We start from the raw sequence: 26,824 nt of genomic DNA, 5'->3' as shown, positions 1-26,824 counted from the left end.
CCCCTTTTAATTGACATTTCCACCCTGTCTTATGCCTCTCATAATTTTTTAGATCTCTATCAGGTCTCCCCTCAGCCTCCGTCTTTCCAGTGAAAACAATGCTATTGGAGTCAATCTCTCTTCATAGATAACAGCCTCGAGACCAGACAATATCCGAGTGAACCTTCTTTGCACTCTCTCCAAAGCTTCCAAGTCCTTCTGGTAGTGTGATGACCAGAACTGCATGCAATACTCCAAATGCTGCCCACTATTGTCGCATGTATTGGGATGAAGTGAAAAGTATTGTTTATTGCGTGTCATACAGACAAAACATACCGTTCATAGAGTACATAGGGGAGAAGGAAAGGAGAGGTGCAGAATATAATATTGCAGTTAAAGGCAGAGTTTAGAGAAAGATCAGCTTAATATATGATAGGATCATTCAAAAGTCTGATGGCAGCAGGGAAGAAGCTATTCTTGAGTTGGTTGGTATGTGTTCTCAGACTTTTGTATCTTTTTCCCATCGGAAGTAGGTGGAAGAGAGTATGTCCGGGATGCGTGGGATTACGCTGGCTGCTTTTCCCAGGCAGCGGGAAGTGTAGATGGAGTCAATGGAGGGGAGCCTGATTTGCGTGATGGACTGGCTTACGTTCACAACCCTTTGTAGTTTCTTGCGGTTTTAGTCAGAGTAGGAGCCATACCAGGCTGTGATATATCCGGAAAGGATGCTTTCAATGGTGCGTCTGTAAAAATTGGTGAGACTCATAGCGGACATGCCAAATTTCCTTAGCCTCCTGAGAAAATAGAGGCGCTGTTGGGCTTTCTTAACTATCGTGTCAGTGTGGAGGGACCAGGACAGGTTGTTGGTGACCTTGACACCTAGAAGCTCTCAACCATTTCCACTTCATCGCCGTTGATGTGGGGCAGCACGGTGGCACAATGGGTAGCACTAAGAGCACTCAGAGCACCAAGGACCCAGATTCAATTCCAGCCTCGGGTCACCTTCTGTGTGGAGTTTGCACATTCTCCCCATGTCTGCGTGGGTTTCCTCCGGGTGCTCCAGTTTCCTCCCATACACCAAAGATGTGCGGGTTAGGTTGATTGGCCATGATAAATTGATCCAAGTGTCAACAAATGGCCTCCTTCTGCACTGTAAGATTCTATGATTCTATGAGACTAGCAGGGTAACTGTGTGGGGTTGTGGAAGTGGGGGTTGTGGGAGTGGGGCCTGTGGTCGGTGCAGACTCGATGGGCCGAATAACCTCCTTCTGCATTGTAGGTATTCTATTCTATGTTTCTATACAGGCAGGGCATGTCCTCTATCATTTTTCTAGACTATCTCCTTAGTTTTACTAACATTGAGAGATTACTGTTGTTGCACCATTTCACCAGATTCAATATTCAAACTCAGCGGCCAACCTGAATGAGTATGCCACGACAGTAACAGACTTCATTAGTAAGTGCATAGAAGACTGTGTGCCAACGAAGCAAATCCGTGTGTTTCCCAATCAGAAACCATGGATGAACAGGGACATCCACTACTTACTGAAGTCCAGGTCTGAGACATTCAAGTCGGGTGACCCTGATCTATTCAAGAAATCCAGATACGATCTACAGAGAACCATCAAAGATGCCAAGAGACAGCACCATATCAAACTACAGTCCCAGGCTAGCCATACGAACGCCCACTGGTTATGGCAAGCTCTACACGATGTAACAGGCTACAAGGTGAAGGCGTGTAGAATCGCAGGCAACAATGCACCCCTCCCTGATGAATTCAAGCATTCTATGCCCATTTTGAGCAAGAGGTCAGTGAGAGGACATCATCCGCCCTGGAAGCCTCAGTTGATCTGGTATCCAAGGTTATTACCGCAGATGTCAAATCAGCCTTCTTGAAAGTTAACCCACGGAAAGCGACTGGTCCGGATGTGGTACCCAGATGAGCACTCAGATCCTGCACGGACCAGCTGGCGGGGTATTCGCAGACATCTTTAACCTCTCCTTACTCCAATCTAAGGTCCCTACCTGCTTCAAGAAGACAACCATCATCCCTGTACCAAAGAAAAGCCAGGCAGTGCGCCTTAATGACTACCACCTGATAGCTCTGATATCCACCATTATGAAGTGCTTCGAAAGGTTAGTCACGGCACGCATCAACTCCAGTCTCCCAGATTGGATCCACGACAGTTCCCCTGTCGCAGCAACAGGTCCACAGCAGACACCATCTCCCTGGCCCTACACTCAACCTTGGAACGCCTGAATAACAAGGACACCTATGTCAGACTCCTATTTGTTGACAACAGCTAAGCCTTCAACACCATTATCCCAACAAAACTCATCTCCAAACTCCATGGCCGAGGACTCGACTCCTCCCTCTGTGTCTGGATTCTAGACTTCCTAACCCACAGACCATGATCAAGAAGTATAGGCAACGATACCTCCTCCACGATTATCCTCAAAACTGGTACTTCCCAAGGCTGTGTCCTCAGCCCATTACTATACTCCTTACACACTCAAGACCGTGTAGCCAAATTCCACTCCAACTCCATTTTCAAGTTTGCTAATGACACTACTGTAGTAGGTCAGATCTCAAACAATGACGAGACGGAGTACAGAATCTAGTGATATGTGCATTCGATTGGACTTATTAGACTACTATTTAAACTAACATGAAGTGAACTTGAAACTTGTTCCTGATCTACACAAAAGGTAACTCAACCAGCTCGGGCTCCTTACCTCTGAGCTCTCCAATTGAGGTCTACTCTCAAAGACTACCTACTTACAATTCTCTTCTTGTTCTGTCCTTGAACACTCTCAGGTCTGGTTCCAAGTTTCAGATAGGTTAAATTAAATATTTACCTGTAAATTTACCAATACCACCCTCCCTTGTGATACAACATTCTTCTCCTCCATGTTTATTATGCATCAAGTTACAAGTTAGCAAGGAATGAGCTGAAAAAGGGGCTTAGGAGAGCTAGGAGGGGACATGAGAAGTCCTTGGCGGGTCGGATCAAGGAAAACCCCAAGGCTTTTTACTCTTATGTGAGGAATAAAAGAATGACCAGGGTGAGGTTAGGGCCGGTCAAGGACAGTAGTGGGAACTTGTGTATGGAGTCAGTAGAGATAGGCGAGGTGATGAATGAATACTTTTCTTCAGTGTTCACCAAGGAGAGGGGCAATGTTTTTGAGGAAGAGAAGGTGTTACAGGCTGGTAGGCTGGAGGAAATAGATGTTCGGAGGGAGGATGTCCTGGCAGTTTTGAATAAACTGAAGGTCGATAAGTCCCCTGAGCCTGATGAAATATATCCTAGGATTCTTTGGGAGGCGAGGGATGAGATTGCAGAGCCTTTGGCTTTGATCTTTGGGTCCTCACCGTCCACGGGGAATGTGCCAGAGGACTGGAGAGTGGCGAATGTTGTTCCTCTGTTTAAGAAAGGGAATAGAAATGACCCTGGTAATTATAAACCGGTTAGTCTTACTTCGGTGGTTGGTAAATTGATGGAAAAGGTCCTTAGGGATGGGATTTACGACCATTTAGAAAGATGCGGATTAATCCGGGATAGTCAGCACGGATTCGTGAAGGGCAAGTCGTGCCTCACAAATTTGATAGAATTTTTTGAGGAGGTAACTAAGTGTGTTGATGAAGGTAGGGCAGTTGATGTCATATACATGGGATTTTAGTAAGGCGTTTGATAAGGTCCCCCATGGTCGGCTTATGATGAAAGTAAGGAGGTGTGGGATAGAGGGAAAGTTGGCCGATTGGATAGGTAACTGGCTATCTGATCAAAGACAGAGGGTGGTGGTGGGTGGAAAATTTTTGGACTGGAGGCAGGTTGCTAGCGGAGTGCCACAGGGATCAGTGCTTGGTCCTCTGCTCTTTGTGATTTTTATTAATGACTTAGAGGAGGGGGCTGAAGGGTGGATCAGTAAATTTGCTGATGACACCAAGATTGGTGGAGTAGTGGATGAGGTGGAGGGCTGTTGTAGGCTGCAAAGAGACATAGATAGGATGCAAAGCTGGGCTGAAAAATGGCAAATGGAGTTTAACCCTGATAAATGTGAGGTGATTCATTTTGGTAGGACTCATTTAAATGTGGATTACAGGGTCAAAGGTAGGGTTCTGAAGACTGTGGAGGAACAGAGAGATCTTGGGGTCCATATCCACAGATCTCTAAAGGTTGCCACTCAAGTGGATAGAGCTGTGAAGAAGGCCTATAGTGTGTGAGCTTTTATTAACAGGGGGTTGGAGTTTAAGAGCCGTGGGGTTATGCTGCAACTGTACAGGACCTTGGTGAGACCACATTTGGAATATTGTGTGCAGTTCTGGTCACCTCACTATAAGAAGGATGTGGAAGCGCTGGAAAGAGTGCAGAGGAGATTTACCAGGATGCTGCCTGGTTTGGAGGGTAGGTCTTATGAGGAAAGGTTGAGGGAGCTAGGGCTGTTCTCTCTGGAGCGGAGGAGGCTAAGGGGAGATTTAATAGAGGTTTATAAAATGATGAAGGGGATAGATAGAGTGAACGTTCAAAGACTATTTCCTCGGGTGGATGGAGCTATTACAAGGGGGCATAACTATAGGGTTCATGGTGGGAGATATAAGAAGGATATCAGAGAGAGTGGTTGGGGTGTGGAATGGACTGCCTGCAGTGATAGTGGAGTCAGACACTTTAGGAACATTTAAGCGGTTATTGGATAGGCACATGGAGCACACCAGGATGATAGGGAGGAAATAGCTTGATCTTGGTTTCAGATAAAGCTCGGCACAACATCCTGGGCCGATGGGCCTGTTCTGTGCTGCACTGTTCTATGTTCTATCACTTTTCTAAATTCCCTGTCTTATTTTATGCATTCTGCTGCTGCTGCTTTGTTTCATTCTCAGGCTACTCCAGTGTTGCTCCGCAATCTGCCAATTCTGCTGTCACCTCTGTTTAATTCTCATGCCACTTCCAAGTTGCTCCATGCTTCTTGAACATGCTAAAAAGGCCACATCTTAAACAGGTGAATAGTATGCAAAGAAGTAAATTACAGGACTCAAATTCAGATTCTGAGCAATCCCAGGAAGCATGCGGTACAGATTCTACAACAGAAGGCTATATTTAAAATTTGACGATAAGAATAAAAATATAGTGCAACTTTTATGTATTGTTAATTAAGACAAAGAAAAGGGCATTTGACCTATAAAATTTGTCTGACACTTCCCCAAACTACTGGTGCCTAAAACCATTAATGCTGACATGCAGAGTTGATTGGAGAGAGAGAGAGAGAGGAGATACCAAGATACCAGATTTATAAAATTGCAGACTCAAAGATAAGATACACTCGCATATTTAGAACAGTGGGAACTCAGTTATTCAGAATTTCACTGTTCCGTTTTAGTTAATAACTTCTGACAGAATGAGATTAAATTCTCAAGGCTGCCACCCACACTGCTGCTTTTTGCCAATCAAAACACATGTAGCACAAGTGGATATTTGTACTGGTGTGTTAGAAACTTAGCATAGATATGATAGGATCGTGGAGCTCGGTGTATTGGCCATGCTAAATTGCCCCTTAGTGTCAGGGGGATTAGTGGGGTTAATTTGTGAGGTTATGGGGATGGGGCCTTGGTGAAATTGTTGTTGGTGCATGCTCGATGGGCCAAATGGCCTCTTCTGCACTGAAGTAATTCTATGATTCTATGAGTTACGTCTGTCCTATCATAGATGAGTTATCATAGTTATTTGGAGTTGCAGGAAGCTGTGGAATGGATATCGAACAGAAATTCTTGTGAATTTTCATTCATGAAAGGAGACTGAAAATATTGGTTATGGTTCTGGAAATGCCTAGAAATTTGAAATTCCAGTTTGGCAAATTGCTTAACCGAATGTGCTAATCTCTGGATTTAGAGCAGAATCAAAAAAACACCGTTGTCTTAAAGACCCAACTGGTTCACAATGTCCATTCGCGGAAGTACCTGCACCCATTCCTGGTCTGCCTACATATAGGTGGTTAGTTTACTCAATAACTTAGACATGACATAGTAAGCCGCTAAAACTGTAAAAATAAAAACAAAACAAACAGTTTGCTCCACCCAGCTGTTCTAGGAAAGTGACTGACAATAAATGGGGCCTTGCCTAAGCCACTCATATTATGAGTTCTTTGTTCCAACAAAGGACCTGAACCTATTATTCTGCATCTTCACAAGCCACTGTTTGAATCTGTGGCTACCATCTGCACTGCTTTTGTCCCTTGCATATTTAAAAAAGATCAATATCAGGATTACTTAACAAGTAAAGCTGGTCAATTAATTGTTAAGTATCTGATGTACTTTTACCAAGCATTATTCACCACAGTATAAGTAAGAGAAGCTGTTCAGCACAGCACTGCCTTGTACCTAAGACAAATATGCTTTGTTCCTTGTTCAGTACAGGGAAATGGCTGCATAATACTCCAGAATATACCATACAGTGCAACAAGCAGGTCACACACAACACATGCTCCCTTTAAGATGTGTGCGTGCACAGCAATGCAGCAGCAACCTGGGATGTTTCATGTGGAGCAACAAACAGGCCAGGCACAAAGCAAAAATAGAGGCAACATTGGAGATTGCATTGAAGTAAAATAAATCATTTCATATATTCTTTGTTGAGGTTTTGTTTTTGATTACATCCCTGCATCCAAATAACATTTGGCAAATATCTGCATCTTCAATGTTATTCTAGCACTGAAGGATATTTCCCAGGTTCCGATATCATGAAAAAAAAGATCCTTGCAGTCTTGAATCTTATGTTAAGAAACCTCCGTTGACAGAGAAATTACAAGTGAAAGTTGATTTTTGTGAATATATAACTAAACATATTCATTCACAAGATTCACATACAACATAGTTACCATTATACATTCAGAGTTGACTGATAACCAGGGACTAGGAAAGGTCTCCAGCTGAATACCTTGGGATTGGTTGATTCACTCAGATGAGAGACTAAATTTTAAAAATTCAGATGCAATAAATGTATTAAATTAACCTCTCCATAGCTTTTCCTTTTTTTTAAGCAAAACCTAGAACTTCTCTATCAATTGTCAACATTATTATTTCTTTTTTTAATGCATTCGTTCTTTCTCATTACTATGGTTAACCTAAAATACAGCCCAGAAGCAAATCATATGATAGAGGTTACAAAATTTGTTTGGTTTTCATAATGCTCACATTTTAAGTAACTTAGTATCTTATCTCACAACAGATTCATATTTAATCAATGTGGGTTCTATCCTAGCTGTTCTCACAACTTCATTCCTGAATATCTGCCTTTCCAGATTATAAGGACCAGTTATACTATAAAGAATAGCTATTACATTTAGGCATTCTTGTAACCTGGATCAGGCATGAGTGAGGCACATTGAACAGTGGCACTTCACCTGCACCCTCTGGGATGTACTTCCCAGACACAGGAATGCTTCAATTTCTTCTGCCATGTGAAATTCAGTTGGTGGTGCAGATGAGACTCTTAGTAGTCAGTACATACAAAGGTTCCTGGAATGCTGCTTCTGCACCAGTCATTGCAGTGGATCTGCCAAAAAGTGTTGCACTGAGCCAAAATTTGGATAGAACCATAGAAAAGCTCTGATACAGAAAGAGGTTATTCAACCCAACTTGTCTGCGCCAGCTGTTTAAAAACTGGCTGCCCATTCTAAAGCCCACCTTCCAGCCCCTAGTCTGTAGCTTTGCAGGTGACAGCACTTCAGGATCAGATCCAAGTACCTTTTAAATGAGCTGAGGGTTTCTTTCTCAACCACCAATCCGGGCAATAAATTCCAGACACTTGCCACCCTCTGGGTGAAAAAGTGTTTCCTAATATCCCCTCTAATCCTTCAACTGGTCACCTTAAATCTGATCCCCCTGGTAACTGACCTCCACATCATAACTGACCTCTTCACAGGGGAAACAAATCTTTTCCACTATACTCTGTCTAGATCCCTCTTAATTTTGTACACCTCAATCAAGTAATCTCTCAGCCACCAATATTCGAAGGAAAACAATGTACCCAATCAATCCATAGTTTTAATTTTCAAGATCTGGCAACATTCTTGTAAATATACTTTGTGCTCTCTCCAGAACAATTAGGTCCTTCCTGTAACGTGGTGACCAGAACTGTAACATACATGGTTAATTTAGTGTTTTATACAACCCCTGCTTGTGTATTCTATATCTTGTCCAATAAAGAAAAGCATTCCGTATGCCTTCATTATCACCTTATCTACCGCCCCTATGGGGTGGCACGGTGGCACAGTGGTTAGCACTGCTGCCTCATAGCGCCAGGGACTCGGGTTCGATACCGGCTTGGGTCACTGTCTGTGTGAGTTTCCTCCAGGTGCTCCGGTTTCCTCCCACAGTCCAAAGATGTGCGGGTTAGGTGGATTGGCCATGCCAAATTGCCCCTTAGTGTCAGGGGACAAGCCAGGGTAAATACATTGGATTATGGGGATGGGGCCTGGGTGGGATTGTGGTTGGTGCAGACTCAATGCGCCGAATGGTCTCCTTCCACACTGTAGGATTCTATGATATAGTAGGGTTCCCCATTATATTTGGACCAGTACTATTTGGACAACTGCTTCTCTTGATCTATATTAACGTTCCAGACTTGGGCACGCAAGTTAAAATTTCAAAGTTTGCAGATAACACAAAACTTGAAAGTATTGTGAACTGTGAAGAAGATAGTGATAGTCTTCAAGAGTACATGCACAAGCTGATGGAATGGATGGATATGTGGCAGATGAAATTAAATGCAGAGAAATGTGAAGTCAAACATTTTGGTAAGAAAAATTAGGAAAAGTAATGTAAAATTATACACTTCTAAAAGGGGTAAAGGAGCAGAGGCACCTGGGGTTATATAAGCACAATTAATTTTAAGGTGACGGGCAAGGTTGAGACAGCAGTTACTAAGATATACAAATGATATTCGCGACTTTATAAACAGAGGCATAGAGCACAAAAGCAAGTAAGTTATGAAAAGCTTTTAGACAACACAGGTTTAGCCTCACCAGAGTACTGACTTTAATTCTGGGCACCACTCCTTAGAAAAGATACAAAGGCATTGAAGAGAAGCAAAAAAGATTCATGCGAGTGGTTCTGGGAGTGAGATTTCTCAGTTATTTTAGATAGATTGGCTAAGCTGAGGCTTCAGGGAAAAGAAGATTGAGAGGAAATTTGATGGAGATGTTCGAAAATCATGACAGATCTGGACAGAGTAGATAAGGAGAAACTACTTCCACTGGCAGAAGGGTTGAGAACCAGAATGCACTGATTTAAGGTGATTGGCAAAAGAACCAGAGGTTATATGAGGAAAAATATTTTTTATGGAGTGTGTTGTTAGGATCTAGAATACCCTGCTTGAGGCAATGGTGGAAGCTGATTCAATCATGGCTTTCAAAAGAGAGCTGGATTATTGTCATGTATTCGATGTTTTGTCTGGCTTCCCAGACTTTGCAAGCCTGTGCATTGTAGGAATGCAGGATCCATGTTTTCTTATTAGTTTGATTGCAACAGCAATAACAAACAGTTGTAATGTCAATCACTTCCTGTGTCTACTTGATCGTGTAAAGTACCAGGGCAAAAACACAACAAGCAGGTGATGAGGATGGCAGATCTTTGTGTCATGCCACTGGAAAAGTGAAGATAGGTAACTTTAACTTCCACCTGAACTGATTTTTACTGTATAGAAGAAAAAGGCTGGCAATTAAATACAGGTACCTGCGGAGTTGGAGGAAAAATAAATAGAACAACAAAGAACAATACAGCACAGGAACAGGCCCTTTGGCCCTCCAAGCCCGCGCCATTCCCTGGTCCCAACTAAACCATTCTTTTGTATCCCTCCATTCCCACTCCGTTCATGTGGCTATCTAGATAAGTCTTAAACGTTCCCTGGGCGCATTCCAGGCCCCCACCACCCTGTGTGTAAAATACATCCTTCTGATATCCGTGTTAAACCTCCCCTCTCTCACCTTGAACCTATGACCCCTCGTGAACGTCACCACCGACCTGGGGAAAAGCTTCCCACCGTTCACCCTATCTATGCCTTTCATAATTTTATACACCTCTATTAGGTCTCCCCTCATCCTCCGTCTTTCCCGTGAGAACAACCCCAGTTTACCCAATCTCTCCTCATAACTAAGCCCCTCCATACCAGGCAACATCCTGGTAAACCTCCTCTGCACTCTCTCTAAAGCCTCCACGTCCTTCTGGTAGTGTGGCGACCAGAACTGGACGCAGTATTCCAAATGCGGCCGAACCAATGCTCTATACATCTGCAACATCAGACCCCAACTTTTATACTCTATGCCCCGTCCTATAAAGGCAAGCATGCCATATGCCTTCTTCACCACCTTCTCCACCTGTGACGTCACCTTCAAGGATCTGTGGACTTGCACACCCAGGTCCCTCTGCGTATCTACCCCAATCTGCAGACATTAAAGAAAAAACTGTAGAGTGTAGTTTAAAAAAAGGGAGATTTTTAAAAAGGCAATCAGAAGCACAGTTACTTTAAGTTAAAAAAAAAGCCCCGCGACATTCAGACAAAAAATAATAGCAAAGAACTAGTAAAATGAAATTGCCAGTGAAAAAATAAGGCTGGCACAAGAAGCAACTTTGAGTTAGAAATTAAAACAGGGATCCCAAAAAAGCACAGGAAATCAAAACATCCCTGATGTGCAAAGAAAGTACAAAATAGAGTCTAAAAATAGGAAAGAAGTCAGCAAAAGTTAAAAGAAAATGCAGCCACAATCGCAGGTGCCTCAAAAAAGTGCATGAAAAACAGACTCATTTGGCAGCTGCACAGACACTGAGAAAAATAGTCTTAAAATGGCAATACACTAAAACAGCAACGCATTTAAAATAGCAACACGGCAACTGGCAAAGAGAAAATAAAAAGCTGAAAATGGCCACTCTTTATATGGGACATCTTCATGAGACTGTTGAACTGTGGAACTCCTACACTGAACATTTAGAGTTTTTTGTCCTTGCAAATGGAATTAAAAATAATAGAAAGCTGGCAACTTTCTTAAGTGTGATGGACCTTTAGCTTATTAAGATGTTTGATGCTGCCTGACAAGCCTGACACACAATCGTACAAGTACATTCCAAAAGTCCTGGAGACACATTTCTCCCCAAGAGCCACTTGTCATACCAGAAAGATTTAGGTTTCACAAAAGAAATCAAGAAGAGGGAGAAATAATTGTTGCAGTACTTTAAAAATTCATTGAACATTGTGAATTCAATGCAGTAGTGAACAATAGGTTGGTTTGTTAGTCTTCGTGGTGAAATCAGGAAACAATTGCTGACAGAAGCTAATCTCACCCTATAAAAAGCCTTAGAGATTGCAGCCTCTATGAGACTGAGTGCAAAAGAAGCAAAGCAGCTGAATGCATCAATTTGATTGCCTAACATGACAGCTAAGCATGCACACAAGATAGCAAGTAGCCAAGAGTATTACCATTGTGGACAGCCTGATCCTGCCAACATGCATTTGTAAGGAGGTGTAGAGACCTTGAATGCCGTCAGTGTGTCAAGAATGGACACATTAAATGTGCATGTAAAAACAAAAACAAGCACTGAATCCGAAAAGCAAACCAGGGAAAAAGCCATCCGGAGGCTGGCATAACAAGAAGAATCTGCATGTCATAGAAAAGGAATAGGAGAATTAGAGTGACACTGTATCCGAAGAAGAAGGACCCCTCCACATCTTTTCAGTGGGCAGGTAGTTCACAGGGCGAGTGAGTAACACAGCTGCTCGAGGCAAACAGGGATAGCAGTTTCTCTGGTCTCAGATGCTGTGTAGGAGGAAAAACATCTTCCCTTGAAGTCTGCAAAAATCGTTCATAAAACATATTTAAAATAGCAACACGGCAACTGGCAAAGAGAAAATAAAAAGCTGTGTTAAATGTGTTCATAAAACATAGAGCAAGAAGGGGTCATGAGAAGGCCTTGGCAGGCAGGATAAAGGAAAACCCCATGGCATTCTACAAGTATGTGAAGAGCAAGAAGATAAGATGTGAAGGAGTAGGACCTATCAAATGTGACGGTGGGAAAGTCTGTATAGAACCGGTAGAAATAGCAGAGGTACTCAATGAATACTTTACTTCAGTATTCACAGTGGAAAAGGATCTTGGTAGTTGCAGTGCAGACTTGCAGTGGACTGAGACGATTGAGCATGTGGACATTAGGAAAGAGGATGTGTTGGAGCTTTTGAAAAGCATCAAGTTAGATAAATCGCCAGGACCGGATGGGATGTACCCCAGGTTACTGTGGGAGGCGAGGGAAGAGATTGCTGAGCCTCTGGTGATGATGTTTGCGTCATCAATGGAGACAGGAGAGGTTCCGGAGGATTGCGGATGTGGTTCCGTTATTCAAGAAAGGGAGAAGAGATAGCCCGGGAAATTATAGACCAGTGAGTCTAACCTCAGTGGTTGGTAAGTTGATGGAGAAGATCCTGAGAGGCAGGACTTATGAACATCTGGAGAGGAATAGTATGATCAGAAATAGCCAGCACGACTTTGTCCAAGGCAGATCATGCCTTACGAGCCTAATTAAATTTTTTGAAGATGTAACTAGACACATAGACGAGGGAAGAGTGGTAGATGTAGTTTATATGGATTTCAACAAGGCGTTTGATAAGGTGCCCCATGCAAGGCTTATTGAGAAAGTGAAGGGGCATGGGATACAAGGGGACATTGCCTTGTGGATTCAGAACTGGCTTGCCCACAGAAGGCAAAGAGTGGTTGTAGATGGGTCTTTTTCAGCATGGAGGTCAGTCACCAGTGGAGTGCTCCAGGGATCTGTTCTGGGACCCTTGCTCTTTGTGATTTTTATAAATGACCTGGATGAGGAAGTGGAAGGATGGGTTGGCAGGTTTGCTGATGACACAAAGGTAGGTGGTGTTGTGGATAGTGTCGAGGGATGTCAGCAGTTGCAACGAGACATAGATAAGATGCAAGACTGGGCGGAGAAGTGGCAGATGGACTTCAACCCAGATAAGTGTGTGGTGGTTCATTTTGGCAGGTCGAATAGGATGAAAGAATATAATATTAAGGGTAAGATGCTGGGCAGTGTGGAAGATCAGAAGGATCTTGGGGTCCGGGTTCATAGGACGCTCAAAGCAGCATCACAGGTGGAGGCTGTGGTTAAGAAGGCGTATGGAATACTGGCCTTCATCAATAGAGGAATTGAGTTTAGAAATCGGGAGATAATGCTGCAGCTGTATAGGACCCTGGTCAGACCCCACCTGGAGTACTGTGCCCAGTTCTGGTCACCTCATTACAGAAAGGATGTGGAAGCCATAGAAAGGGTGCAGAGGAGATTTACAAGGATGTTGCCTGGATTAGGTGGCATGCCTTATGAGGATAGGTTGTGAGAGCTAGGTCTTTTCTCCTTGGAGAAGCGAAGGATGAGAGGTGACCTGATAGAGGTGTATAAGATGTTGAGACGTATTGGTAGAGTGGATTCTCAGAGGCTTTTAACCAGGGCTGAAATGGTTGCCACAAGAGGTCACAGGTTTAGGGTGCTGGGGAGTAGGTACAGAGGAGATGTTAGGGGTAAATTTTCACTCAGAGGGTGGTGGGTGCGTGGAATTGGCTGCCGGTAGTGGTGGTGGAGGCGGATTCGATAGGGTCTTTTAAGAGACTTTTGGATAAGTTCATGGAAGTTAGGAAGATAGAGGGTTATAGGTAAGCCTAGTCAGTAGGGACATGTTCGGTGCAACTTGTGGGCCGAAGAGCCTGTTTGTGCTGTAGCTTTTCTACGTTCTATGTTCATATAAAGCAAAAACTGCATCTATGATGGGCAGAATGAAAGTTAATGTGTAACTAAATGGGCAGATTGCTACACTACCACTGTTTGTGGTGAACAAGCAATGAGCCAGCTTTAGTTGGGCGGTCATAGCCGGAGCAAATCTGGTTTAGCTCGGTAAACACACATAGCTTTGCAACAGAAGGAACTGGTCTGATAGCTGTTATACAAAAACAAGCTGTTGTTTTGGGAAGTATGAAGGAAATTACCATAAAATTGAATTTCAAAGCCGACTCAACCAAAATTTCTGAAAGCCAGAACCATGCCAATTGTCATGTGAACAAAAGTGGAAGCTAACCTGGAGTATACGTATGGATAAGTATCTTGGTTCCTGTCCCCCACAGTGAATGGGTCATATCCATCGTTACACTGCTGAAGAAAGACAGCTCCAAACGCATGTGTGAGAATTTTAATGTTACTGTTAACTCCGTGCTTTGTGCTGAACAAAGAGCGGGTGACGGGGGTTGCGCGGGCTGAGGGGGCGACGGGGGTCGCGTGGGCTGGGGGGGCGATGGGGGTCGCGCGGGCTGGGGGGGGCGCGACAGGGGTCGCGCGGGCTGGGGGGGCGACGGGGGTCGCGTGGGCTGGGGGGGGCGTGACGGGGGTTGCGCAGGCTGGGGGGGCAACGGGGTCGCACGGACTGGGGGGGCGCGACAGGGGTCGCGCGGGCTGGGGGGGCGCGATGGGGGTCGCGCGGGCTGGGGGGGCGCGACACGGGTCGCACGGACTGGGGGGGCGCGACGGGGGTCGTGCGGGCTGGGGGGGCGCGACGGGGGTCGCGCGGGCTGGGGGGCGATGGGGGTCACGTGGGCTGGGGGGCGCGACAGGGGTCGCGTGGGCTGGAGGGGCGACGGGGGTCGCGTGGGCTGGTGGGGCGTGACGGGGGTCGCGCGGGCTGGGGGGGCGTGACGGGGGTCGCGCGGGCTGGGGGGGCGTGACGGGGGTCGCGCGGGCTGGGGGGGCAACGGGGTTCGCGCGGGCTGGGGGGGCGCAACGGGGGTCGCGCGGGCTGGGGGGGCGCGCGGACTGGGGGGGCGCGACGGGGGTCGCGCGGGCTGGGGGGGCGCGATGGGGGTCACGCGGGCTGGGGGTGACAGGGGTCGCGCGGGCTGGGGGGTGCCGGGGGTTGCGCGGGCTGGGGGGGGTGTGACGGGGCTGGGGGGGTGTGACGGGGGTCAGGGGGCGACGGGGGTCGCGCGGGCTGGGGAGGCGCGACAGGGGTCGCGCAGGCTGGGGGGCGGCGGGGGTCGCACGGGCTGGGGGGGCAGCGGGGGTCGCGTGGGCTGGGGGGGCACGACGGGGGCCGCGCGGGCTGGGGGCGACGGGGGTCGCGTGGTCTGGGGGGGCGCGGCGGGGGTCGCGCGGGCTGGGGGGGGCGGTGGGGGTTGCGTGGGCTGGGGGCGCGACGGGGGTCGCGCGGGCTGGCGGGGCAACGGGGGTCATGCGGGCAGGAAAGAGAGAGAGGGCGGGGGGAAGAGAGAGAGGGCGGGGGGACGAGAGAGTGGGCAGGGGGAAGAGAGAGAGGGCGGGGGGACGAGAGAGGGCGGGGGGAAGAGAGAGAGAGAGGGCGGAGGGAAGAGAGAGAGGGCGGGGGGAAGAGAGAGAGAGGGCGGGGGGAAGAGAGAGAGGGCAGGGGGAAGAGAGAGAGGGCGGGGGGAAGAGAGAGAGAGAGGGCGGGGGGAAGAGAGAGAGGGCGGGGGGACGAGAGAGGGCGGGGGGAAGAGAGAGAGGGCGGGGGGAAGAGAGAGAGGGCGGGGGGACGAGAGAGGGCGGGAGGAAGAGAGAGAGGGCGGGGGGACGAGAGAGAGGGCGGGGGGACAAGAGAGACGGCGGAGGGACGAGAGAGAGGGCGGGGGGAAGAGAGAGGGCGGGGGGAAAAGAGAGAGGGCAGGGGAAGAGAGAGACGGCAGGGGAAGAGAGAGACGGCAGGGGAAGAGAGAGACGGCAGGGGAAGAGAGAGACGGCAGGGGAAGAGAGAGACGGCAGGGGAAGAGAGAGACGGCAGGGGAAGAGAGAGACGGCGCGGGAAGAGAGAGAGGACGGAGGAAAGAGAGAGAGGGCGGGGGGGGAGAGAGAGCGGGGGGGGAAGAGAGGGCATGGGGGAAGAGAGAGCGGTGGGGGGGAAGAGAGAGAGGGGGGAAGAGAGAGCGGGGGGGAGAGAGAGCGGGGGGGGAGAGAGAGCGGGGGGGGGGGAGGGAGAGCGGGGGGGGCGGGAGGGAGAGCGGGGGGGGGAGGGAGAGCGGGGGGGATAGAGAGAGCGGGGGGGGGAGAGAGAGCGGGGGGGAAAGAGAGAGAGCGGGACGGGAGAGCGGAGGGGGGGAGGGAGAGCGGGGGGGGGGGATAGAGAGAGCGGGGGGGGGGGATAGAGAGAGCGGGGGGGGAGAGAGAGCGGGGGGGTGGTGAGAGCGGGGGGGGGAGAGAGCGGGGGGAGAGAGAGCGGGGGGGAAGAGAGAGCGAGGGGGAGAGAGCAGGGGGAGAGAGAGAGAGCGGGGGGGAAGCGAGAGCGGGGGGGAGAGAGAGCGGGGAGGAGAGAGAGCGGGGGGGAGAGAGAGCGGGGGGGAGAGAGAGCGGGGGGAGAGAGAGCGGGGGGAGAGAGAGCGGGGGGAGAGAGAGCGGGGGGAGAGAGAGCGGGGGGGAGAGAGAGCGGGGGGGAGAGAGAGCAGGGGGGGAGAGAGAGAGCGGGGGGGAGCGAGATCGGGGGGAAGGAAGAGCGGGGGGGAAGAGAGAGCGGGGGGAGGGGAGAGCGGGAGGGAAAAGAGAGGGAGGACGGGAGGAAAGAGGGAACAGGTGGGGGGAAAGAGAGAGGGGGTGGGCGGAAGAGGGAGCGGGCAGGCAGAAGAGGGTGGGGGCGGACAGGAGGAAAGAGGGAGCAGGCTGGCGGAAGAGAGAGCGGACGGACGGAGGGGAAGAGAGAGCGGGCGGGGGGGAGAGAAAGAGGGCGGGCGGATGGAAAGAGAGAGCAGGCGGGGAGAGAGAGGGCGGGCGGATGGAAAGAGAGAGCGGGCGGGGAGAGAGCGGGTGGGCGGGGGGAAAGAGAGCGCAGGCGAGGAAAAGAGAGCGTGGGTGGGGGGAAAGAGAGAGAGGGCGGGGGGAAAGAGAGAGAGGGCGGGGGGAAAGAGAGAGAGGGCGGGGGAAAGAGAGAGAGGGCGGGGGAAAGAGAGAGAGGGCGGGGGAAAGAGAGAGAGAGCGAGCGGGTGGGGGAGAGAGAGCGAGCGGGTGGGGGAGAGAGAGCGAGCGGGCGGGGGAGAGAGATGGAGCGGGCGGGTGGCAGAGAGCGAGCGGGCGGGGGGGAGAGAGAGCGAGCGGGTGGGGGAGAGAGAGAGAGCGAGCGGACGGGGGAGAGAGAGCGAGCGGGCGAGGGAGAGAGAGCGAGCGGGTGGGGGAGAGAGAGAGCGAGCGGGTGGGGGAGAGAGAGCGAGCGGACGGGGGAGAGAGAGCGAGCGGGCGAGGGAGAGAGAGCGAGCGGGTGGGGGAGAGAGAGAGAGCAAGCGGGCGGGGGAGAGAGAGCGAGCGGCCAGGGAGAGAGAGCGAGTGGGCGGGGGAGAGAGAGCGAGCGGGCGGGGGAGAGAGAGCGAGCAGGCGCGGAGAGAGAGCGAGCGGGCGGGGGAGAGAGAGCGAGCGGGCGGGGGAGAGAGAGCGAGCGGGCGGGGGAGAGAGAGCGGCCAGGGAGAGAGAGCGAGTGGGCGGGGGAGAGAGAGCGAGCGGGCGGGGGAGAGAGAGCGAGCGGGCGCGGAGAGAGAGCGAGCGGGCGGGGGAGAGAGAGCGAGTGGGCGGGGGAGAGAGAGCGAGCGGGCGGGGGAGAGAGAGCGAGTGGGCGGGGGAGAGAGAGCGAGTGGGCGGGGAGAGCGAGCGGGCGGGGGAGAGAGAGCGAGTGGGCGGGGAGAGAGAGCGAGTGGGCGGGGGAGAGAGAGCGAGTGGGCGGGTGGGAGAGAGCGAGCGGGTGGGGGAGAGCGAGCGGGTGGGGGAGAGAGAGCGAGTGGGCGGGGGAGAGAGAGCGAGCGGGCAGGGGAGAGAGAGCGAGCGGGCGGGGGAGAGAGAGCGAGCGGGCGGGGGAAGAGAGAGCGAGCGGGCGGGGGAGAGAGCGCGAGCGGGCGGGGGAAGAGAGAGCGAGCGGGCGGGGGAGAGAGAGCGAGCGGGCGGGGGCGAGCGAGCGAGCGGATGGGGGAGAGAAGGCGAGCGGGGGGAGAGAGAGCGAGCGGGTGGGGGGAGAGAGGGCGAGCAGGCGGGGGAGAGAGAGTGAGCGGGTGGGAGAGAGAGAGTGGGCGCGTGGGGGGAGAGGGTGGTCGGGGGGGGGAGAGAGAGAGCGAGCGGGTGGGAGAGAGAGAGCGAGCGGGTGGGAGAGAGAGTGGGCGCGTGGGGCGAGAGGGTGGGCAGGGGGGAGAAGGCGAGCGGGCGGAGGGAGAGTGGGCGGGGGGAGAGAGTGGGCGGGCGGGGGGAGAGTGGGCGGGCGGGGGGAGAGTGGGCGGGCGGGGGGAGAGTGGGCGGGCGGGGGGAGAGTGGGCGGGCGGGGGGAGAGTGGGCGGGCGGGGGGAGAGTGGGCGGGCGGGGGGAGAGTGGGCGGGCGGGAGGAGAGAGAGCGGGCGGGGGGAGAGTGGGCGGGCGGGGGGAGAGAGAACGGGCGGTAAGAGTGAACGGGTGGGGAAAGGGAGGGCGGGCAGGGGAAAGGGAGAGCGAGTGGGGGGAAAGGGAGAGCGGGCAGGGGGAAAGATAGGGTGGATGGGGAGAAGGGAGAGAGAGAGCGGGCGGGGAAGGAGAGAGCGGGCGGGGGAAGGAGAGAGAGAGGGGGCGGGGGAGAGATAGTGAGCGGGCGGGGGAAAGAGAGAGAGAGTGCGGTTTGGAGAGAGAGGGCAGGTGGGAAAGCGAGTAGGCAGGCAGGTAGGTGAGAGAGTGAGTGGGTGTGGGAGAGAGTGAGCGCGAGCGCGGGCGGGGACGGAGAGAGAGAGCAGGCGGAGAAGAGATAGAGTGAGAGCGCGGATGGAGTGGGTGACAGAGTGTGGGCAGGGTGGAGCGAGCGGGCAGGGGGTGAAGAGAATGGGTGGGCGGATGGCAGAGCGAGCGGGCGGCGAGTTGAGCCACTTCACATAGCACTGTACAGGTCAGTATGTTGCACAAGCACCAGCATCTATCTGACACTTCAGTGGGAATTGTAGCAGGTGGTGCGGGGGGCGGGGGGGGGAATTCCACCCTTCTTGTTCGCTTAACATTTTCCTTCTGTGGTCCTCATTGTGACAGTCACAAACCATGTCAGCTATGGACTTGATTTGAACCAGGCTGTTGTATCATGTCTAGTTCTTAATCAGACTTGTTTGCTTATAGCTGTGCAATGCCATCTCTAATGGCTTGTTTTGCTTTTGCTACTTGAAGTTAAGGCACCTTTTTCCCCATGCTGGACAACTCTCCTTTTCCTGTGCATACTGCCCTCCGCAGTCATTGCCTCCTGCCCTTTGTCTGCAATTGCTCTGCTCTTTTGTCGCTCAGCATGATGCATCCCTTGCTCTACTCTGCCATACATGTGCACTAGCTGTTGTTTGACCATTTCTGTATTTCAACATGTCTATTGCTTTGGTTAGTGTCAGTTTCCCATCTTTCTGTAGGCTTGCTTTAACCGAGGGTCTCTCGCACCTATCATCTTTTAGCTATCCAAATTCACATGATTCTGCTGGTTGCATTACTGCCTTGATGTACCATTCAAGGTTCTCGTTTTAACCCTCAATTCATCCAGATTTAACTTCATTTAGGGTTCAAAATGTCCATTCAAGGTGTTCAAAATCTCTGTTGCCTTCTTTTCTGCTCATCTGTTAGATTTAAAGTGTGCACTTTTTGGAAATGAGATGGGATTGGAAAATTTACTGCAGCCATTTTTACTCACTCAGTAATTTATTTTCAGTATTTCCTTTTTCTCTGCAGCCAGTAACTTCACTTGGAGCCTGTGTGACTTTTGTTCTTTTTTTCGCAGCCAGTAATATCACTTGCAGCCTTTGCACACTTTTCACCATTAGTTTCACCAGTCATTTCACCATTGTAGTCAGTGTGTGTTTTTCTTTTGTTCTTTTCAGCAGCTGTTTGCACATTTTGAACCTGTGTTCCTGGGTTCTCTTGGCTCTCAGTCTCTTCTCTCCTCCTTTTGCGGGTTTCAAAAATCTATTTTTTTGCCACCTTCTCCTGACACTATGTTGCAAGTACAAGGACAGCGGTACTTCTTTAGTGCGTGTTTCTGAAAGTGAGAGGATTTGTTGAACTGATCTTAAGATGTCTGCATCTAGAGGCAGAGTTTCATGACATGGTCACATGACAACGGCGAGTCAGTCAGTCAGGCACTACAGGATTGCATTTCCAAAACCCAAAGTTTGGGACTGCTGCCACTGTTTCTTTCAATTCTGAGTGATTGAATGGCCAGACCGAATGAGGTAAAGTTAGTTCTGGTAGATCGACACGAACACATAGCTGAGAAGGTTCCACAAAGACGTGCATCATAGAGGGAAGATCACGTGGATGGAACTCTGTTTAGGCGCAAGCTGCTGTCTGCTGAGAATTGTCTAAATCCTTCAAGGAAAGAACCTGGAATTCTGTGTGGCTGAAACTGGGACCATACTTGCAAATTCAGAGATAGTCTCTTTTGTATTTACTATTGCATGTGTAATTTAGCTTGTACTGATGGTGATTTGCCTGTTACTTTATCTTTCATTAATGTTGATTCTGACTTCAGTTATAAAAAATAAAATTGTGTCCAGTAATTTTGTCATTCAGAGGTCATTTGGTAAATCTGCTTGTTTTGTTTTACACATCCCCACGGGGATCGTAACAAATGCACAACCCTATCTCAGCATAGACCTCTGAACATATGGCATATATTATATAAGCTCCCTCTGTAACACTGACTCTTGCATCATTTATTGAACATGGCTGTTAACAGTCATAGAAAAAAGGTTGCAGAAACAACAAGAGCAATTTTAAGTCAGTTATACTTAAACAATCATGTTATAAGCATGCCAGGGTGAACGTTAAAGATGCACACATATGTGGACACAAAGCAAGGCAAACAAAGAGAAAGCAACATAAATTAGGAAATGGGAAAGATACAATGCAAAGGGCACAGAAACAGAAACTGAAAAGAAAGTGGTCACTTGGTCCATTGAATCCAAATGCTGGCTTTCTGCAGAGAAAGCTATTCAGTTTTACTCCCCTGTTCTATCTCCATAACCCTGCAAGTTTATTTCACTGAAGAGGTCACGCAGTTTTCCTTTGAAATCACTGATCATCTTTGCTTCTGTTTTCCATATAGGTAATGAGTTCCAGGTCATTTCCACTCGTTGCATAAAAAGATTCTCCCTCGTATCCTCCTTGGATCGCTTGCCCTTAACCTTAAATTTGTGTTCCCTCGTCCGAGACTATCACAGTTTTAAAAACATAGAAAATAGGAGCAGGAGTAGACCACTCGGCCCTTTGAGTCTGCATCGCCATTCATTCTGATCCTCCAACTCATTAACATGTTCCACTTCCCCCACCCCCATATTCTTTGATTCCTTTAGAATCATAGAAGCCCTACATTGCAGAAGGAGGCCATTCAGCCCACCGAGTCTGCACTGACTCTCCAACATGCCCTATCCCTGTAACCCCAGTTTTTTACCCAACTAATCCCCCTAACCTACACATCATGGGACAGTAAGGGGCAATTTAGCATGACCAATCTACCTAACTTGCAATCCTTGGTCTATGGGAGGAAACCGAAGCACCCGGAGGAAACCCACATCGACAAGGGAAGACATGCAAACTCCACATAGAGTCGCCCAAGGCAGGAATTGAACCCAGGTCCCTGCTAATCACTGTGCCGCCCCTAAGCCCCTTAGCCTCAAAGGCTATGTCGAATTCTTTCTTGAAAACATACAATGTTTCAGCCTCAACTGCTTCCTGTGATCGTGAATTCCACAGCCTCACCACTCTCTCACCTCAGTCCTAAATGGCTTACCTTGCATCCTTAGACAGTGACCCACTGGTTCTGCACTCACCCGCCATCGGGAACATCCTCTAGTCCCTGTCTAGTCCTGTTAGAATTATATAGGTGACTGAGACTCCCCCTCAATAAACTCCAGTGAAGATAATCCTAACCAACTCAACCTCTCCTTGTACATCAGTTCCACCATCCCAGACATCAGTCTGGCAAATCTTCGCCGCGCTCACTCTCTGGCAAGAACATCCTTCCTCAGATGAGGAGACCAAAACTGCACACAATATTCCAGGTGTGGTCTCGCCAAGGCCCTGTAAAATTGCAGCAAGATATCCCTGCTCCTGATGGGAACAGTTTTTCCTTGTCTATCTTGTTTAAACCTGTCAATTTTGTACACCTCTATAAAATTTTCCCTTAACCTCCTTTGTTCCAAGAGCGCCAAAGTAACCTTGTTGTTAAAATCCACATCCCAGGAACCATATTGGTAAATCTCCCCTACATCTATCAATCTATCCGACATCTCAAGGATCCTTATTTCTTCCTGAAGTGTGGTGGCTAGAGTTAAACACTAATTTCCCTGCTTTTGTACTCAATGTCTCTATTTATGAAGTCCAAGATTCTGTATGTTTGGCTAATTGCTCTCTAAATATATAAACTGCCATCTTCGATGACTGATGCGCATGCAAGCCCAAGTCCCACCGTCCCTGCACAATCTTTAAAACTGTGCTATCAAGTAAATATTGTTGGCTTTGCCCTTCTTTCTGTCAAAATGCTTCATCTCACATGTCTCTCTATTAAATCCCATCTGTCATTACTTTACCCATTCTGCTCATCTATGTCCTGTTCCAGTTATTGGATCTCCACCACATTTTCCCTGACTTTCTCACGTGCAGAAAAGAGAACCCCAAGGTTCCAAATGTCTTTTTTGTCCATACACAGTCAACGACATAAGTAACTTTGTATACATTGTTACATGCTAGAAATCCTATAATAAAACCCCATTTGAGTTGCGTCATATTAAATTTTGGAGGGGAGGATCATTAGCTCAGTTGGCCTAACATGTGGATCAGACTAACCCAACAGCATAGGCTCAACTGAGTTAGACTCGGGGCCTGGTCCTCACCCTACCCGTAGTCAAAAACTATGGCACATTGCCATGATTTAGTGCATAATTGCCAAGGACCTGCCTTTAGGCAGAGAACTCAAGAAGAAGAAGAAATTTTACTCTGTGTGTATCATATCAACTTTCTAATATCAAGGCACAAAATGCATTAAAACGAACAAGAAAAGCAGTTATTTCTTGTCAGTATCATCTGACCTGGAATTTGCAACCAGCTGCTTTCTTGCCAACAGTAATTAATCTCAAATTGATTCACCATGTGCAAAACAGTCAGTCAAGTTCTATACAAGATCTTTACAGCACCATAATACGATACGGGCGGCACGATAGCACAGTGGTAGGGCGGCACAGTAGCACAGTGGTTAGCACTGCTGCTTCACAGCTCCAGGGACCTGAGTTCGACTCCCGGCTCGGGTCACTGTCTGTGTGGAGTTTGCACATTCTCCTAGTGTCTGCGTGGGTTTCCTCCGGGTGCTCCGGTTTCCTCCCACAGTCCAAAGATGTGCAGGTTAGGTCGATTGACCATGTTAAAATTGCCCCTTAGTGTCCTGAGATGCGTAGGTTAGAGGGGTTAGCAGGTAAATATGGAGGAATATGGGCGTAGGGCCTGGGTGGGATTGTGGTCGGTGCAGACTCGATGGGCCCAATGGCCTCTTTCTGCACTCTTTCAGGGTTTCTATGATTCTATGATACGTTATTGCATGGCATAATGCCCCTGTTGTCAGAAAAGTGCTATGTGTGTTCTTGCAAAAATTGGATCCACCTCTATATGTAAATATCCGGACAGACATCCGTCACATTTCAATCAGTACACTGCTGAGTGACAAAACTTTACAACAAAAGCAAATATTTCCTCTTGGCTTTACTAACCTTGGGATCAAGAACAAACAATATGTAGTTGACAATCCATATGGAAACAAAAACCTTTCAGCTGGCATCAGTTGTGTTGTATTACAGCAATGAGGCTGCTAGCCTTACATTGCACATCAGTTCAGACATTTCACTGGCAGAATAATATGTTGCCTGTTATTTGGTGCAATGCTCTTTTCCTCATAAATATTATTCAAAGCTGTGAACAACTAATAGGGGCTCTTATTATAGTTAAAGCACAGTTCAGACAAGCATTTCAAATTGACCTATTGTAACTTCAAAAGCCAGATTCTGATTTCACTTCTTGAATACACAAATATCAAAGTTACAGTCACCACTTACCTGACTTGGGAGATGCTCTCATTAATGAAGAAGTGTTCATCCACAACAGCACTCAGGTGGGCTGGATTGCTCAGCAGGTATTTCTGAAGAGCAGAAAATAAGATTGTTGATTTGTTTAGTTGCTGAAATTGTTTTAATAAGCTTATGAAAGCCCAAAGGAAGAGTTATGTGCATTCAGGGAAGAGGTTGAACAAGCTTATGTGCAAAAGAAACACAATTGTTCTGAGTGCTCTTGAATGAGGCCACACAAACAATGGAATTATCTCAATCTTCCATGTGCACTGGCAAAGAACTTGTGCCTGATAAATCGGCCTTATTACTATATTGTTCAAGAACTGGGATATTAGCTATTCCAATGCAGAAAGATAATTCCATCTGCCACCGCAGCAATTTTCTCCAGTAAGGTTCTATACAACACAGAGAACAGCACAGTTATCATCTACACCAGGGTGGTCGAGTGGTATTATCGCTAAACTACTAATCTAGAAACTCAGCTAATGTTCTGTGGATCTGGATTCAAATCCCAGACATCAGATGGTGGAACTAGAATTCAATAAAAAATACCTGGAAATAAGAATCTACTGATGACCGTGAAACCCTTGTCGATTGTCAGAAAAACCCACCTGGCTCACTAATGTCTTTTAGGGAGGGAAATAACATAGGAACTAGGAGCAGGAGTAGGCCATCTGGCCCCTCGAGCCTGCTCCGCCATTCAATAAGATCATGGCTGATCTTTTCGTGGACTCAGTTCCACTTACCCGCCCGCTCACCATAACCCTTAATTCTTTTACTGTTCAAAAATTTATCTATCCTTGCTTTAAAAACATTCAATGAGGTTGATGCGCTATCAATAAGGCGAAAGACTACCGGTGTGCCAATACAAGTGTACGCTTTTATTCACAACAGAATCAGGAGCAGATCCCAACAAATAACCAACCTGGACTGAACAAGGGGGAGGAGACAGCCACTTTTATACTAGGTGCCGAGGGGAGGAACCAAACTGGAAGGGGATGTGTCCAGGTATGACAAGCACACACAACGGTGGTCCATATAGGACAAAGGCACAACTGAGGTCCACCACAGAGGTAGCCTGAACTGCTTCACTGGGCAGGGAATTCCACAGATTCACAACCCTTTGTGTGAAGAAGTTCCTCCTCAATTCAGTCTTAAATCTGCACCCCCTTATTTTGAGGCTATGCCCCCGAGTTCTAGTTTCACCCACCAGTGGAAATAACTTATCTGCTTCTATCTTATCTATTCCCTTCATAATCTTGTATGTTTCTATAAGATCTCCCCTCATTCTTCTGAATTCCAATGAGTATAGCCCTAGTCTACTCAGTCTCTCCTCATAAGCCAACCCTCTCAACTCCGGAATCAACCTAGTGAATCACCTTTGCACCCTCTGTTGTGCCAGTATATCCTTTCTCAAGTAAGGAGACCAAAACTGTACACAGTACTCCAGGTGTGGCCTCACCAGCACCTTATACAGCTGCAACATAATCTCGCTGTTTTTAAACTCCATTCCTCTAACAATGAAGGACAAAATTCCATTTGCCTTCTTAATTACCTGCTGCACTACCTGTGTTCCTCTGGGAGCGGACCTGCGGGGTGGAGACTGTGAGCGGTGAGAGAGAGAGCGCGGACTGTGAGTAAATTCTGGGTTTTTTTTTTGTCTAATTTTCGGGAGGTTTTTTGTAATTAACGGAAACCGGAAGGCCGCATCGCGAAGCCTGCCGGTAGCTGTAGTTTTTTTTTTTCTCTCACTTACCTTATAAGTACTCGCCTCGGGGTATCGGCCTCAGTGTTCCTCTGGGAGCGGACCTGCGGGGTGGAGACTGTGAGCGGTGAGAGAGAGAGCGCGGACTGTGAGTAAATTCTGGGGTTTTTTTTTGTCTAATTTTCGGGAGGTTTTTTGTAATTAACGGAAACCGGAAGGCCGCATCGCGAAGCCTGCCGGTAGCTGTAGTTTTTTTTTTTCTCTCGGGCCCCTAGCCCTATAAATTGGTGCAGAGGAGATACCCGATCCTCTACACTGGTAGAGGATCCCACCCTTCCATCCTCCTCTAACCTAATTATAAGTGTGGGGAAGTTTTTTGTTTTCTTTTTTTCTTGCTGGTAATGGCTTCAGGGATGGCAGTTCAGGCAGTATGCTGCATCTCCTGTGGGATGTATGTGGTGAGGAAATCCAGTAGTGTTTCAGGAGATTTTAGTTGTAAGAAGTGCATTAGATTGCAGCTTCTGGAGAAGCGTGTAAAGGAGCTGGAGGGGGAGTTAGAGGAACTCCGCATAATTCGGGAGGCGGAGGTGGAAGTTGATAGGAGTTATAGAGAAATAGTAACTCCTAGAAATGAGGCTTGGGTCAATGCCAGGAGGAGGGGTAAGAAGCAATCGGGAAGACAATCCCCTGGGGCGGTTCCCCTCCATAATAGGTTTTCGGTGCTGGAGGCTACAGTTGAGGAGGAATCAACTGAGCATAGAGAGCAGATCTCTGGGGGTGAGCCGAGTGAGAAAGCTCAGGTGGTTAGGGGCTGTAAAAGACTGGGCCTTGTGATTGGGGACTCCACAATTAAGGGGACAGATAGGAGGGTCGGAACTAAAGGTAGGGACTCAGGGTTGGTGTGTTGCCTACCAGGGGCTGGGGTCCGGGATGTGTCTGACAGGGTATTCAGGACTCTTAGGGGGGAGGGAGATAAACCACAAGTTATTGTACATGTGGGGACACACGACATAGGGAGGATAGGGGAAGGGGATA

The 26,824-nt window shown here is 48.7% G+C and overlaps 1 protein-coding gene across 1 annotated transcript in view; it reads right to left on the bottom strand.

The window, feature by feature from the left end:
- LOC144495895 (uncharacterized) overlaps nt 1–26,824 on the bottom strand; it is a 207,533-nt gene that overhangs the window by 30,119 nt on the left and 150,590 nt on the right. Inside the window, exon 9 of the mRNA XM_078216663.1 lies at nt 24,073–24,155. Coding sequence (XP_078072789.1) covers nt 24,073–24,155 — 83 coding nt within the window. The remainder of the gene's footprint in view (nt 1–24,072; nt 24,156–26,824) is intronic.

The sequence above is a fragment of the Mustelus asterias genome, chromosome 7 (assembly GCF_964213995.1).
Source record: "Mustelus asterias chromosome 7, sMusAst1.hap1.1, whole genome shotgun sequence".
NCBI lineage: Eukaryota > Metazoa > Chordata > Chondrichthyes > Carcharhiniformes > Triakidae > Mustelus > Mustelus asterias.
This window is presented reverse-complemented; position numbering and strand designations above follow the sequence as displayed.